The following is a 16,955-nucleotide window of genomic DNA, read 5'->3' as shown; positions in this document are numbered from 1 at the left end:
TCCCACCCAGGATGGGTATGTATAAAAATACATCCCAAAACACATACTACTTCTTCTGAGGACGGCGATACCACATGTGTGACACTTTTTTGCAACCTAGGGGCGCTAAGGGGACTAACGTCCTATTCACAGGTCATTTTGAGGCATTTGGATTCTAGACTACGCCTCACGGTTTAGGGCCCCTAAAATACCAGGGCTGTATAGGAACCCCACAAGTGACCCCATTTTAGAAAGAAGACACCCCAAGGTATTCTGTTAGGATTATGGTGAGTTCATAGAAGATTTTTTTTTTGTCACAAGTTAGTGAAAAATGATACTTTGTGAAAAAAACAATACAAATCAATTTCCGCTAACTTTTGACAAAAAATAAAATCTTCTATGAACTCGTCATACACCTAACAGAATACCTTGGGGTACCTTTTTTCTAAAATGGGGTCACTTGTGGGGTTCCTATACTGCCCTGGCATTTTTACAGGCCCAAAACCGTGAGTAGTCTGGAAACCAAATGTCTCAAAATGACTGTTCAGGGGTATAAGCATCTGCAAATTTTGATGGCAGGTGGTCTATGAGGGGGCGAATTTTGTGGAACCGGTCATAAGCAGGGTGGCCTCTTAGATGACAGGTTGTATTGGGCCTGATCTGATAGATAGGAGTGCTAGGGGGGTGACAAGAGGTGATTGATGGGTGGTTAGAGGGGAAAATAGATGCAATCAATGCACTGGGGAGGTGATCGGAAGGGGGTCTGAGGGGGATCTGAGGGTTTGGCCGAGTGATCAGGAGCCCACACGGGGCAAATTAGGGCATGATCTGATGGGTAGATGTGCTAGGGGGTAACAGGTGGTGACAGGAGGTGATTGATGGGTTTCTCAAGGTGTGATTAGAGGGGGGAATAGATGCAAGCAATGCACTGGCGAGGTGATCAGGGCTGGGGTCTGAGGGTGGGCGTTCTGAGGGTGTGGGTGGGTGATTGGGTGCCCTAGGGGCAGATAGGGGTCTAATCTGATGGGTAGCAGTGACAGGGGGTGATTGATGGGTGGTCAGTGGGTGATTAGAGGAGAGAACAGATGTAAACAATGCACTTGGGAGGTGATCTGAGGGTAGGTCTGGGGCAATCTGATGGTGTGGGAGGGTGATCAGATGCCCGTAAGAGGCAGGTTAGGGTCTGATCTGATAAGTGGCAGTGACAGGTGGTGATTGACGGGTGAATGACGGGAGAATAGATGTATACAGTACACGGGGGGGGGGGGGGGGGGAGGTCTGAGGTCGTTCTGAGGGTGTGGGTGGGTGATTGGGTGCCCTAGGGGCAGATAGGGGTCTAATCTGATGAGTAGCAGTGACAGGGAGTGATTGATGGGTAATTAGTGGGTGTTTAGAGGAGAGAACGGATGTAAACAATGCACTTGGGAGGTGATCTGACGTTGGATCTGCGGGCGATCTGATGGTGTGGGTGGGTGATCAGATTGCCCGCAAGGGGCAGGTTAGGGGCTGATTGATGGGTGGCAGTGACAGGGGGTGATTGACAGGTGATCAGTGGGTTATTACAGAGGGATAGAGGCATACAGTACACAAGGGGGGGGTCTGGGGAGAATCTGAGGGGTGGGGGCTGATCAGGAGGGAGCAGGGGGCAGTTTAGGGCATAGGAAAAAAAATAGCGTTGACAGATAGTGACAGGGAGTGATTGATGGGTGATTAGGGGGGTTATTGGGTGCAAACAGTGGTCTGAAGGGTGTCTAAGGGGTGCTGTGGGCAATCAGAGGGAAGGGGGGGGGGGAGATCAGTGTGCTTGGGTGTAGACTAGGGTGGCTGCAGCCTGCCCTGGTGGTCCCTCGGACACTGGGACCACCAGGGCAGGGGGCAGCCTGTATAATAGGCTTTGTATACATTACAAAGCCTATTATACGCTTTGTCAGCGGCGATCGGGCAGCTAGTAACCCGCCGGCGCTTCCGAACGGCCGGCGGGTTACAGCGTGAGGGTGGCGGAGCCTGTCGCCAGCGGCTGATCGCGTCACGAATGACGCGATCGCCGCACAGCCACCCCTTTTGCCGCCGATGGGCGCATTGCGGTCGTTTGGGCCCAGCCCTTGCCGCCGCCCATCGGCTGGGGGGCGGTCCCCAAGTGGTTAATCTGCTGTGCTGCGGTCCTGTGTTATTTCTCCCTACCTTTGTTTATTCCTTGTGTGCTGACTGTGATCATCATCCTCACTTAAAGCTTTAGACCCAGGCAAACGGCATGTGAGTAATCGTATTCCTGCACAGCTGAACATCGTCTTTCTCTCTCTGCTCTCTGTAGTTCAGCGCTGCGATCATGTACTTTCCCAGTGTCTCTCAGGCTCATTTTACTTCCTGCCTGTGAGCTCACATGACAGGCAGGAAGTAAAAGGCTGAGAGACACGGGGAAAGTGCAGGATCGCAGCGCTGAACTACAGAGTACAGAGTGCAGAGAGAGAGAGAGAGAGAGAGAGAGAGAGACGATGTTCAGCTTTGCAGGAATCAGATTACTCTCATGCCGTTTGCCTGGGTCTAAAGCTTTAAGTGAGGATGATGACCACAGTCAGCACACAAGGAAGACTGGGGCTAAGAGACAGAGGGAAAGAGTAGGATTGCAGCGCTGGGCAACAGACAGCAGAGAGAGGATGTCCAGCTGTGCAGGAGTCAGATTACTCACTTGCCGTTTCCCTGGGTCTGAAGGTTTAACTGAGGATGACCACAGCACACATGGAATAAACATTGGTAGGAGAAATAACACAGGACCACAGCACACACTGAATAAAGCATGGTAGGGAGAAATAACTGCACAGGACATAAAATTGCACTAGAGGCAGAAAACAGTAGTATAACTCATGTGTACCATATAAATAGCACCTCATTCCAATGTGCTCCAACAAGTTTTTGCATTAAAAATCTCACATACCTTTTCATGTCTTGCACATGCACTACAACACAGATTGCACACACTTCCAAGCCATCATCTTATATATATACACCTATTATGAGGTGCTGAACATCTACTGTGTTCTGGTGGTTGGATGGTTTAGTGACGGCTTATGTAACGCTGCAGCATTCCACTTACGGGGCCCTATCCATTTCTTGACAGACTGCCACCCATTTCGCTGCAATAATTGTCAATCTTTGTTATCCTCCTGATTGCAGCAGCTCCCACAATGTCCAGGCAGCATATATAGTATGTACACACAGCCATTGCTGTAACTGGGAGAAGCTTTACAAGACTCCCCTGGACCATGGATGCACCAGGTTTAGTATATATTCTTTTTTCCCTGTTTTTTGTCCTCTAAACCTAGGTGCGTCTTATGGTCCGCTCCGGACGCTCCGTCTTATAGTCCGAAAAATACGGTAGCTGATTAGAGACTGACACTTTGAGCCTAGAATATTGTACATTTTCACAATAGTCTTATGATTTGGGGGTTCTCATAAGCTGTAAGCCATAATAATCAAAATTATTATAAAAAAAGGCTTAAAATATCTCGCTTTACATGTAATGAGTTTACTTCATATATTAGTTTCAACCTTTAAAGCTGAATTACGGAAATAAATAGACTTTTGCACGATATTTTAATTTTTCCAGTTTCATATGAACTTCCAACAAAATATTAGGTACATACCTTAAGTTTGATTATTTCCTCATTTTTGGCCATCCTTTCCTCATTTAGCTCAGATACAAGCTTCTCCAGCATTGCATTCTTATAAGATATAAGCGCCACTTCAGTCTCAAAGGGGTTCCCCATTGGTGTTTTTGGAGTCTGTTAAAAACAAATGTTACTACTAGCACAAACAACTTTTCTTAACTTTTTTTACATCTACTAAGAAAAGCTTCAGCTACTAATCCAAGTATATCAATTGTAGAGTTCTAGTTGTAGGTATAACTAATCTAGTGGTATAACACTACCCAACTGTATGTAGTTGTCAACAGTGCTGATTTTCCCATGTTAAGGATTACTCAACATGGGTTTAAAAAGACATTTCTGCTTCTGTTGCAATGTGTTCTTTGCTGACAGAATTTTGCTCAAGTAAACAGATTTGCTTTAAATTGCATCTGTCAATAGAAACAAGCTGCTACTTGTGGAAGATGAAAAGTATCATAAGCTGCTGCTACCAAGCACTACGTTATGAAGCCTGATGTGCTGCACAGCAACTAAAATGGGAAACTGCTACAGGAGACAAACTTACTATCACCACACATTTGTACAAAACTACATGTCAATTATATTAATGTCTCGCATCTCATGAGTTAATAAGCAGTGCCCAATACTAGTGTTGTGCACTATGAGTAGCTACAAGTACGTAGCTACGAGTAATCCAAATTTAAATTAGACAGCACTGCCTGCAGCAGGTGGGGTTAACTTACCATGCTGCTGCCTTAGCCGATGCGCTCCACTCGCGTTGCATGTCACTCTCATGCTTTCGTCTTCTGGGTTGAAGAAGGAAACGTAGGCGCATCGTGGAACGTGAGTAGTGTGCACTGGCTAAGGTAACCCCCTCTCTGTCGTGGGCAGCGCTGTCTAATTTAAAATTTGCATTACGAGTACCTATGTACTTGTAGCTACTCGTAATGCACAACACTACCCAATACCACTATTTCTAGGATTTCATCACTAAAGCACTGCTGACCTTTGCAGAACTACTACAATGGACAGGAATGCAATGCATATTAGTTGATGGAAACCGCTGATGAGCAGCGGAATCTGTTGCAAACGTACCCATGTCCACTGCACAAAACAGCATAGAATGGGAACTAAGCTGTGATGTGAAGAATTAAAGGGAAGGTTCAAGCAAAATAAAAAAAATGAATTTCACTTACATGGGGCTTCTACCAGCCCCATGCAGCCATCCTGTGCCCTCGTAGTCACTCACTGCTGTTCCAGTCCCACACTGGCAGCTTGCCGACCTCGGAGGTCGGCGGGACACATTGCGTACATTTTTACGCATTCCCGCTAGTGCAGGAACATTAACACAAACATTTTTACGCGTTACTGGTTCAATGCCTAAATTTTTACGCATTGAACCAGTAATGCGTAAAAATGTATATGTTAATGTTCCTGCACTAGCGGGAATGCGTAAAAATGTACGCAATGCGTCCCGCCGACCTCCGAGGTCGGCAAGCTGCCAGCGGGGGACTGGAGCAGCAGTGAGTGACTACGAGGGCACAGGATGGCTGCATGGGGCTGGTAGAAGCCCCAGGTAAGTGAAACTCATTTTTTTATTTTGCTTGGACATTCCCTTCAAGAAATTGCAAACTTTATACCTCTGCAAAAATTGCAATAAGCATTTGTAGGATACTCCTGGTGCTGGTGTTTTCTGCTGCTTTATGTAACATTTCTGCCAGCGTATAATGGAAATTTTAAAATACAGGACACACACGCATACCTACCTGGAAAAGATTAGCAGGAGATCTTTTACTACTGTTGGGTGGTTTTATTCCTTCATCAGATATTTCCATTTCAGACCCCTGAATCTAAAACAAACATTTACTATACAAGTCAGTAAACCAAATCATTACCTCTGTTACATCAGCCTGTGATAGGGATTTTGTGGTATAAACAAACCTAATACTACTAATACTACTCAAACTACAAAAAATATGTGGACAATAAAGGACTTATTGCAGAGACCCTCATGATCACGTGGCACGTCATTGTGTAGTGTAAGCACACCGGTGGCGTTGGAGAGAAGACACAGGAGTAGCGTGCCATTGTGAGTTCCGCTGCAACACTCTGCACAGCCCAGGGGTACACATTTTAGATGATGGGGAGACTGTCCGGTGGGTCTGTTGTTGTCTGGAAATTGGATGCTGCTACTGCCACACACCTGACCGCCCTCTTTCAAGCAAGATCTTTCCTGCCTGCCAGATTGATCGGTTGTCCATATTGCGACATCAATCTCCAGCAGGTTCGATTATAATGCTGGGAACATGAATATATAGGCACCTTTACCCACCCCTAACATGTATACGGCCCCTACCAAGTACCCTATACTTTTGTTTAGCACTAGAAAGTATTGTTAGTGACCACAATGAATCTGAGCCCAAATTAAGTGATAAGATTAAATTGTTTACAAACTTATTTCCTGATACCTGTCCAACAAATTACATATTGTACCAGAAAAACAAAAAATCTCAGAGACGAGTTACCTGGTTTGTTAGTTCTGTAATCAATTTGTCTTTTTTGAGCAATTCTTCTTTCTGGTCATTTAGTAACGCTTCTTGTTTATTAAAAGCTTCAGTTAACTTGCCAAGCTGTTCAGTTGCATGGACCAAGTCCTCACATAAAAGTTCCCTCTGTTATTTAGATCAAAGCAAATAGATTAATGAAGCAACATTCTCACAGAAAGCCAGTGTTTGTTACTGTTCTCATGCAATTATGCCAGGCACGTGGCTAGTCCACCACTAGGGGGAAGTAGATCTCTCAACAAATCAATAAAAGCTACTTAGTTACAGCTCACCTCAATGTTGTCAGCAGACTGCTTCCTTTCCAGACATTCCCGCAGCTCTTCAATTAGGTTCTCTTGCTTTTCTAAAACGGTTTTACTGTCTTCTTTTGCAACTAGAGCGCAACTGTATTTACTCTATAAAAAACAAACAGCTTTATTTAGAGGCAGTGTCATCAATGTAAATAACACAATGTGCAGGGTACTGAAATCGCAAGCCTCATAATATTCTACATGCTGGAGTTAACTGCTCTCTGTGAATACATATTGCACTGCGGAATATTGTAAAAATAGAAATACGCCTTTATACATCATCCAAAGAGCCTCATGTTTATAGAAAGAAAAGGGGAATATCTCAGGTGACTAGAAGACACACAAGGATAAACATTACTTTTTATCTACAGATTTAATTGGAAAACGTTATACATACATTAAGATCTTCTAATTCTTGTGTAAGAACATCGATAGACTCTGTCTTGTGAATGATGGTTGTCCTTAGCCCTTGGATCTGGTTCATAAGGTCTGCCATGATTTCCTAAAACAATTTAAATCAAAATGTAAGTATATTAAAAGCAACATGTCTGTAATTTGTGCACGGGTCATAAAAGGCCTAAAACCTGGTATGCTGTAACACAGTGGTTCCCAACCTTTTTGGAGTCGTGACACATCAAACCAAACGTTCAGATCTCCGTGACACGTAGACTAAATGCATGTAATGAGAGACAGCGTTTCCCCACTAAATGCACATAAGAGACAGCGTTTCACCAGTAAATGCAGGTAATGACAGACAGCCTTTCACCAGTAAATGCACATAATGAGAGACAGCGTTTCCCCAGTAAATGCACATAATAAGAGACAGCTTTTCACCAGTAAATGCACATAATAAGAGACAGCTTTTTACCAGTAAATGCACATAATAAGAGACCTCTTTTCACCAGTAAATGCACATAATAAGAGACAGCTTTTCACCAGTAAATACACATAATGACAGACAGTTGTCCCCAGTATATGTAGCCAGGGATATATGTGCCCAGTATACAGTGGTGTGAAAAACTATTTGCCCCCTTCCTGATTTCTTATTCTTTTGCATGTTTGTCACACTTAAATGTTTCTGCTCTTTAAAAACCGTTAACTATTAGTCAAAGATAACCTAATTGAACACAAAATGCAGTTTTAAATGATGTTTTTTATTATTTAGTGAGAAAAAAAACCTCAAAACCTACATGGCCCTGTGTGAAAAAGAAATTGCCCCCTGAACCTAATAACTGGTTGGGCCACCCTTAGCAGCAATAACTGCAATCAAGCATTTGCGATAACTTGCAACAAGTCTTTTACAGCGCTCTGGAGGAATTTTGGCCCACTCATCTTTGCAGAATTTTTGTAATTCAGCTTTATTTGAGGGTTTTCTAGCATGTACCGCCTTTTTAAGGTCATGCCACAACATCTCAATAGGATTCAGGTCAGGACTTTGACTAGGCCACTCCAAAGCAGGGCTGTGGAGTCGGAGTCGTGGAGTCGGGCAATTTTGGGTGCCTGGAGTCGGAGTCGGGAAAAAATGCACCGACTCCGACTCCTAATGAATTTGTAACTGTAATTAAAATAGAAAATATGATAAAATGTTCTATTTCTCAGATAATAGTCATTAAAAATAATGTATATATACAGTATATATACAGTAATAGCTGTGCTTAGTCCACAAAAATGAAATAAACCAATCAAAATTAGTTACTTGTGCTGCTTCAATAAAGCAGTCCCCGTATTTTTAAGGTCAGATATACAGATCTGATTGTGACTGTATATATGATGTGTACACAGGAATCTCTTATATATACTAAACAACATCTATGCTGTAAGAATAAAGCCTGATGTGTAGCTGTGTCACTAATAGAGATGGTCAATGAGATGGAAATAATTCTGCTTTGATGCTGATTTATGCAAATGTATGCACTCCCTTTGCTGATGAAATCAAATAATTTGATATGTTGTTAAAATTTGGTTTGGTGACTACAAATTAAAGGGTACCTGAGACGGATGAAAAGTAAAGTTTTATACATACCTGGGGCTTCCTCCAGCCCCCTTCAGGCTAATCAGTCCCTCGCTGTCCTCCACCACCCGGATCTTCTGCTATGAGTCCTGGTAATTCAGCCAGTCAACGCTGTCCGGCCGCATGCAGCTCCCACAGCCAGGAACATTCTGCACCTGCGCAATAGTGCTGCACAGGTGTAGTATGCTCCTGGCGGCGGAGTGTGTGCATGTGCACTATGCCCGACTGGCTCAAGTACCTGGACTCATAGCAGAAGATCCAGGTGGTGGAGGAGGACAACGAGGGACTGATTATCCTGAAGGCAGCTGGAGGAAGCCCCAGGTCTGTATAAAACTTTAATGTCATCTGTCTCAGGTTTACTTTGTTACACAGTAGTACTATACTCTACATATGCACTCCCCACAGAGCTGCAGGGAATCCACTGAGAATGCTGTGCACATTGAACACAGAGGTGTTGTCTGTCACCCATAAACCTTGTTCAGATTGTGCATGAAGAATGTGTAATAGAGGAAGAATCTCCTCATTCCCCTGCAGAGTACCTGCACATCATTCTTTTATGTACCCACACTTACATTGCCTAGGGCCTGATAGATGTTCTTTGTTCCGGCCTGTACCTTTTACAAGTACTCTTACCAAGGACTAGTTTTAGTCTAAAGGGAATAAATATAGTAGTCTACATATCCTTCTCACTTCAGTTGTCTTGTAAAATTCCTAAGCGTTGGCAGTTAAGAGACGAATTTCATGTTACATACTTTTAATCAACAAAATTGTAATATGCAAATTAGAGGAGTCGATGGAATCCTAAACTGAGGAGTCGGAGTCGGTGGATTTTTGGACCGACTCCACAGCCCTGCTCCAAAGTCTTCATTTTGTTTTTCTTCAGCCATTCAGAGGTGGATTTGCTGGTGTGTTTTGGGTCATTGTCCTGCTGCAGCACCCAAGATCACTTCAGCTTGAGTTGACGAACAGATGGCCGGACATTCTCCTTCAGGCATTATTGGTAGACAGTAGAATTCATGGTTCCATCTATCACAGCAAGCCTTCCAGGTCCTGAAGCAGCAAAACAACCCCAGACCATCACACTACCACCACCATATTTTACTGTTGGTATGAGGTTCTTCTGCTGAAATGCTGTGTTACTTCTACGCCAGATGTAACGGGACATGCACCTTCCAAAAAGTTCAACTTTTGTCTTGTCGGTCCACAAGGTATTTTCCCAAAAGTCTTGGCAATCATTGAGATGTTTTTTTTTAGCAAAATTGAGACGAGCCTTAATGTTCTTTTTGCTTAAAAGTGGTTTGCGCCTTGGATATCTTCCATGCAGGCCGTTTTTGCCCAGTCTCTTTCTTATGGTGGAGTCGTGAACACTGACCTTAATTGAGGCAAGTGAGGCCTGCAGTTCTTTAGATGTTGTCCTGGGGTCTTTTGTGGCCTCTTGGATGAGTTTTCTCTGCGCTCTTGGGGTAATTTTGGTCGGCCGGCCACTCCTGGGAAGGTTCATCACTGTTCCATGTGTTTGCCATTTGTGGATAATGGCTCTCACTGTGGTTTGCTGGAGTCCCAAAGCTTTAGAAATGGCTTTATAACCTTTACCAGACTGATAGATTTCAATTACAGTACTTTTGTTCTCCTTTTTTTTTCCTGAATTTCTTTGGATCTTGGCATGATGTCTAGCTTTTGAGGTGCTTTTGGTCTACTTCTCTGTGTCAGATAGCTCCTATTTAAGTGATTTCTTGATTGAAACAGGTGTGGCAGTAATCAGGCCTGGGGGTGACTACAGAAATTGAACTCAGGTGTAATAAACCACCTTTAAGTTATTTTTTAACAGGGGGGGGGGGGGGGGGGGCAATCACTTTTTCACACATGGCCATGTAGATTTGGAGTTTTTTTTCTCACTAAATAATAAAAACCATCATTTAAAACTGCATTTTGTGTTGAATGATGTTATCTTTGACTAATAGTTAACGGTTTTTGATGAGCAGAAACATTTAAGTGTGACAAACATGCAAAAGAATAAGAAATCAGGAAGGGGGCAAATAGTTTTTCACACCACTGTATGTAGCCAGGGATATATGTGCCCAGTATATGTAGCCAGGGGTATATGTGCCCAGTATATGTAGCCAGGGGTATATGTGCCCAGTATATGTAGCCAGGGGTATATGTGCCCAGTATATGTAGCCAGGGGTGTATGTGCCCAGTATATGTAGCCAGGGGTGTATGTGCCCAGTATATGTAGCCAGGGGTGTATGTGCCCAGTATATGTAGCCAGGGGTGTATGTGCCCAGTATATGTAGCCAGGGGTATATGTGCCCAGTATATGTAGCCAGGGGTATATGTGCCCAGTATATGTAGGCAGGGGTATATGTGCCCAGTATATGTAGCCAGGGATGTATGTGCCCAGTATATGTAGCCAGGGGTATATGTCCCCAGTATATGTAGGCAGGTGTATATGTCCCCAGTATATGTAGGCAGGTGTATATGTCCCCGGTATATGTAGCCAGGGGTATATGTGCCCAGTATATGTAGGCAGGGGTATATGTGCCCGGTATATGTAGCCAGGGATATATGTGCCCAGTATATGTAGCCAGGGGTATATGTCCCCAGTATATGTAGGCAGGTGTATATGTCCCCAGTATATGTAGGCAGGTGTATATGTCCCCAGTATATGTAGCCAGGGGTATATGTGCCCAGTATATGTAGGCAGGGGTATATGTGCCCGGTATATGTAGCCAGGGATATATGTGCCCAGTATATGTAGGCAGGTATATATGTCCCCAGTATATGTAGCCAGGGGTATATGTGCCCAGTATATGTAGGCAGGGGTGTATGTGCCCAGTATATGTAGCCAGGGGTGTATGTGCCCAGTATATGTAGCCAGGGGTGTATGTGCCCAGTATATGTAGCCAGGGGTGTATGTGCCCAGTATATGTAGCCAGGGGTGTATGTGCCCAGTATATGTAGCCAGGGATGTATGTGCCCAGTATATGTAGCCAGGGGTATATGTCCCCAGTATATGTAGGCAGGTGTATATGTCCCCGGTATATGTCCCCAGTATATGTAGGCAGGTGTATATGTCCCCGGTATATATAGCCAGGGGTATATGTGCCCAGTATATGTAGGCAGGGGTAAATGTCCCCAATATATGTAGCCAGGGATATATGTGCACAGTATATGTAGGCAGGGGTATATGTGCCCGGTATATGTAGCAAGGGATATATGTGCCCAGTATATGTAGCCAGGGGTATATGTCCCCAGTATATGTAGGCAGGTGTATATGTCCCCAGTATATGTAGGCAGGTGTATATGTCCCCAGTATATGTAGCCAGGGGTATATGTGCCCAGTATATGTAGGCAGGGGTATATGTGCCCGGTATATGTAGCCAGGGGTATATGTGCCCAGTATATGTAGGCAGGTATATATGTCCCCAGTATATGTAGCCAGGGGTATATGTGCCCAGTATATGTAGGCAGGGGTATATGTGCCCAGTATATGTAGGCAGGGGTATATGTGCCCGGTATATGTAGCCAGGGATATATGTGCCCAGTATATGTAGGCAGGTATATATGTCCCCAGTATATGTAGCCAGGGGTATATGTGCCCAGTATATGTAGGCAGGTATATATGTCCCCAGTATATGTAGCCAGGGGTATATGTGCCCAGTATATGTAGGCAGGGGTATATGTGCCCAGTATATGTAGGCAGGGGTATATGTGCCCGGTATATGTAGCCAGGGATATATGTGCCCAGTATATGTAGGCAGGTATATATGTCCCCAGTATATGTAGCCAGGGGTATATGTGCCCAGTATATGTAGGCAGGGGTATATGTGCCCAGTATATGTAGGCAGGGGTTACATAGTTACATAGTTATTTTGGCTGAAAAAAGACATACGTCCATCGAGTTCAACCAGTACAAAGTACAACTCCAGCCCGTCCCCCACATACCCCTGTTGATCCAGAGGAAGGCGAAAAAAACCCCACCAGGCATGGTCCAATTAGCCCCAAATGGGAAAAATTCCTTCCTGACTCCAGATGGCAATCAGATAAAATCCCTGGATCAACATCATTAGGCATAACCTAGTAATTGATATGTGGGTATATGTGCCCAGTATATGTAGGCAGGTGCCCCCCCCCCCCCCCCCCCCAGGAGGAGAGAGCGAGGGAAGGAGAGCGGCACGGTGCTCTCCCTCGCTCTCTCCTCCGGAACGAAGTGCGGTGGCTGGCAGAGGGGCGGAACTTACCTTCCGTGTCTCCGTCTGGTCTCGTCGCCGGCGCGGGATGATTTGCCACTACTCTGGCCTGATCCAGACCAGAGCAGCGGCTGCAGAACCAGAACTTCCGGCCGGCGCTTGGAGCGACACGGAAGGTAATGTCTCGCCCGCTGCCAAGCGCCGCCACACAGTATCGAAGGAGAGAGCGAGGGAGGCAGAGCACCCTAAGGTGAGAGAAGGGGGGGGGGGGGGAGATGGCCCCCTTCTCCGCCGCTGCCCACAGCTCTCCCTCCACTGCGCTGCTCCCCTCCGAGAGAGCCGCGACACATACCCGAAGCTGCAGCGACACATGTATGTGTCGCGGCACATGGGTTGGGAACCACTGTTGCAACATCTGCGGCTGCGGGAACGCCGGGTGTCTCCGCAGCCGCCTCGGCTCCCTGTTCAGAGGTGTTTTCCGTTCCGTCGGCGTCTAGCACGCCGAGGACGGAATTGTCATTTACACAGAGGGTTGCTGTATCGCACGGCCGCGAGCGTAGACAGGACCTTTATGCTGGGAGGAGGCGCGTCAGCTGACCCGCTGGTCGGCTGACGTCAGAGGGGACTCACACCGCTCTGGATTGGTTGATTATTGGTGGGCGCGGCTGCGAGGTCTCCTCTGCTTCTTAAGCCTTCTCTGCTCACTCGCAACCTGTCTGCCGTTGCGAATACATAAGTGTTAGCGCTCAGACCTTAGACTAGTATCCGGTGTGCTTTGATCTGGGAGGAAACCAGGGATTTCACACAAGACTAGGATTATTATTACTGTATATTTGATACTCTGTGTATGACTCTGGCTATCTCTGACTCTGCTCTTGCTTATTTATTCTGTACCTCTGCCTATCTGATCTAGTTGCTGAAACACTGCCTGAATACTTATTACTCTCTTGCTTACTGATTCTGTACTGTATCTGTCTCTCAGTTGCCGAACCTAGCCTGTCTGACCTCTCTACTCACCAGTGGGCCCTTGCCACTGGTGAGGTGTTCTAACAGTACCCACCAGCTCCTCTGGTGAGGTTCTGCCAAACTAGTCAGTTACTGTGTTCTAAACGTACCCACCAGCTCCTCTGGTGGGGTTCTGCCAAACTAGTCAGTTACTGTGTTCTAAACAGTACCCACCAGCTCCTCTGGTGAGGTTCTAGCTATCTATCCGATACTGTGTTCTAATAGTGCCCACCAGCTCCTCTGGTGAGGCCTAGTTATTCTACTCTGTTACTGTTGCACCAAGCACTATACACTATTGCATTATCCTGTTAGCTATACTTGTTATTATTGTTGATTCTGCAGATCACACATAATCAGACATCTGTGTTGCGACACCGATTGTTACATATGCATTGTTAATTTTTCTACTTAAAGCTCACTTGCAACCAAAGAACATCTGAGCTACTGAAGTCAACATACTGTACAAAGTACTGTAGGAGTGAAATAACACAACGCAAAGCATACTGAAAAAGGCTGATAAGGAGGATGATAAATGAACAACAGTCTGGAAACAAAGGCTATTCAGCTTCAAATCCGCATCCAGACTGGAGATAACAGTATCTTTGTTTACATTCCAATGTTGTTACATTTGTGTGTAACAACTGAAAACACTCTCTGAGAAGATAACTGTATGAGTAATACAAAGTAGGAGAACACATTTTTATTGAACGTTATGTCAGAATTTCAGACCACGTATGCGGACATCAAACCAACCAATATTGATTCAGGCAATAACTTTCATGGCCAACTATACAAATGTTATTGCAAGCTTCTAACTAGCTGGGGTTCCACTGCTTCTGCATGCCCCCAATATGACATGATGCCTTTAACGTTTATTTGTGTTATGCATGGTGCAGGGTTGCAGGGTTAATGTGAGGATTAGTCAGAGGAAAACACCACGGCTGTGTTGATCAGCTTTAAGTACACATGAACTGAGAAGGATATGTTGGGTGCCATATTTATATCCTTTTAATCAAAAGGATTACTGCAATACTTTATTGAGTCTATTTTGCACACGTGGATAAGGAGCGCAGGTCTATTTAATATATTCTGCAGTGCCTGGGGAAGGAGAGGGTTATTGCATCCTGCCACTCCTCATGTTCCAACCTACTACTGATAACCGATGGAAGGTATGGCTGTGGAAAAGGACATGGTTATTGTGGAGGGTAGTGGGATATGTTTTAGGGCATTATGGAATGTAGTGTCATGAGGTTGTGTAAGGGGTTCAAAGCTGGCCTGCTACCATATTCTTCCTCACACTCAGTGTTAGAGTAGAGGGAGGCCAGGGTGTGAAGTGGAGTTTGGCAGTTCACTTGGAGCAGTCCTGTGAACTCCAAAGCGGCAAACAACAATTAAGCAAGTATAAAAATTTTGGAGCAGGTCTTTCCAATAGGTGGGGTTAAAGGACAACTGAAGTGAGAGGTATATGGAGGCTGCCATATTTATTTCCTTTTAAGCAATACCAGTTGCCAGGCAGCCCTGCTGATCCTCTGCTTCTAATACTTTCATCCATAGACCCTGAACAAGCATGCAGTAGATCAGGCGTTTGACATTATTGTCAGATCTGACAAGATTAGCTACATGCTTGTTTCTGGTGTTATTGAAACACTACTGCAGCCAAACATATCAGCAGGGCTGCCAGGCAACAGGTTTTGTTTAAAAAGAAATAAATATGGCAGCCTCCATATTCTTCGCACTTCTGATGTCCTTTAAAGGAATCATCAGGCAAAAAATAAAAAATCAGCGTTACTCACCTGGGGCTTTCTCCAGCCCCTTGCAGCCAACTGTCCCACGCTGACTACTGCGCTCTCCGCCACCATCCTGGGCTCCAAGCGCAGTGCAGAGGACGACCTCGAGGTTGTCCTTCCTGCGCCTGCGTGAAGCGCCGCTGTCAATCATGGTCACGTTGTCCACGGCTTACTGCGCCACGGACGTGGCCATGATTGACAGCGGTGGTTCGTGCAGGCGCAGTAAGGACGACCTCGAGGTCGTCCTCTGCATTGTGCGGGGAGCCCGGGACGGTGGCGGAGAGCGCAGCGGTCAGTGTGGGACAGTTGGCTGCAAGGGGCTGGAGAAAGCCCCAGGTGAGTAACGCTGATTTTTTTATTTATTGCCTGATGATTCTTTTAAGGTAGAAGGGTTAATTAAAAGAACACAATATTTTAATTAACCACTTGAGGACTGTGGGCTTTACCCCCCTTAAGGACTGGCCACTTTTTTTCCATTCAGACGACTGCAGCTTTCACGGTTTATTGCTCGCTCATACAACCTACCACCTAAATGAATTTTGGCTCCTTTTCTTGTCACTAATAAAGCTTTCTTTTGGTGCTATTTGATTGCTCCTGCGATTTTTACTTTTTATTATATTCATCAAAAAAGACATGAATTTTGGCAAAAAAATGATTTTTTTAACTTTCTGTGCTGACATTTTTCAAATAAAGTAAAATTTCTGTATACATGCAGCGCGAAAAATGTGGACAAACATGTTTTTGATTAAAAAAAAACCCATTCAGTGTATATTTATTGGTTTGGGTAAAAGTTATAGCGTTTACAAACTATGGGGCAAAAAGTGAATTTTCCCATTTTCAAGCATCTATGACTTTTCTGACCCCCTGACATGTTTCATGAGGGGCTAGAATTCCAGGATAGTATAAATACCCCCCAAATGACCCCATTTTGGAAAGAAGACATCCCAAAGTATTCACTGAGAGGCATAGTGAGTTCATAGAAGATATTAATTTTTGTCACAAGTAAGCGGAAAATGACACTTTGTGACAAAAAAAAAAAAAGTTTCCATTTCTTCTAACTTGCGACAAAAAAAAAATGAAATCTGCCACGGACTTACCATGCCCCTCTCTGAATACCTTGAAGTGCCTACTTTCCAAAATGGGGTCATTTGTAGGGTGTGTTTACTGTCCTCGCATTTTAGGGGGTGCTAATTTGTAAGCACCCCTGTAAAGCCTAAAGGTGCTCATTGGACTTTGGGCCCCTTAGCGCAGTTAGGCTGCAAAAAAGTGCCACACGTGGTATTGCCGTACTCAGGAGAAGTAGTATAATATGTTTTGGGGTGTATTTTTACACATACCGATGCTGGGTGGGAGAAATATCTCTGTAAATGACAATTTTTTAATTTTTTTTTTTTTTTTTTACACACAATTGCAATTGTCCATTTACAGAGATCTTTCTCCCACTCAGCATGGGTATGTGGAAAAATACACCCCGAAACACATTATACT

At 44.7% G+C, this 16,955-nt stretch overlaps 1 protein-coding gene across 1 annotated transcript in view; it reads right to left on the bottom strand.

Moving 5' to 3' along the window:
* The window catches only part of KIF15 (kinesin family member 15), a 118,167-nt gene that overhangs the window by 23,988 nt on the left and 77,224 nt on the right, over positions 1 to 16,955 (bottom strand). The window contains exons 25-29 of the mRNA XM_068236320.1: positions 6,872 to 6,976; positions 6,457 to 6,579; positions 6,146 to 6,292; positions 5,387 to 5,470; positions 3,621 to 3,758 (exon numbers count right to left, since the gene is read on the bottom strand). Coding sequence (XP_068092421.1) covers positions 3,621 to 3,758; positions 5,387 to 5,470; positions 6,146 to 6,292; positions 6,457 to 6,579; positions 6,872 to 6,976 — 597 coding nt within the window. The remainder of the gene's footprint in view (positions 1 to 3,620; positions 3,759 to 5,386; positions 5,471 to 6,145; positions 6,293 to 6,456; positions 6,580 to 6,871; positions 6,977 to 16,955) is intronic.

The sequence above is a fragment of the Hyperolius riggenbachi genome, chromosome 5 (genome assembly GCF_040937935.1).
Source record: "Hyperolius riggenbachi isolate aHypRig1 chromosome 5, aHypRig1.pri, whole genome shotgun sequence".
Lineage (NCBI taxonomy): Eukaryota > Metazoa > Chordata > Amphibia > Anura > Hyperoliidae > Hyperolius > Hyperolius riggenbachi.
This window is presented reverse-complemented; position numbering and strand designations above follow the sequence as displayed.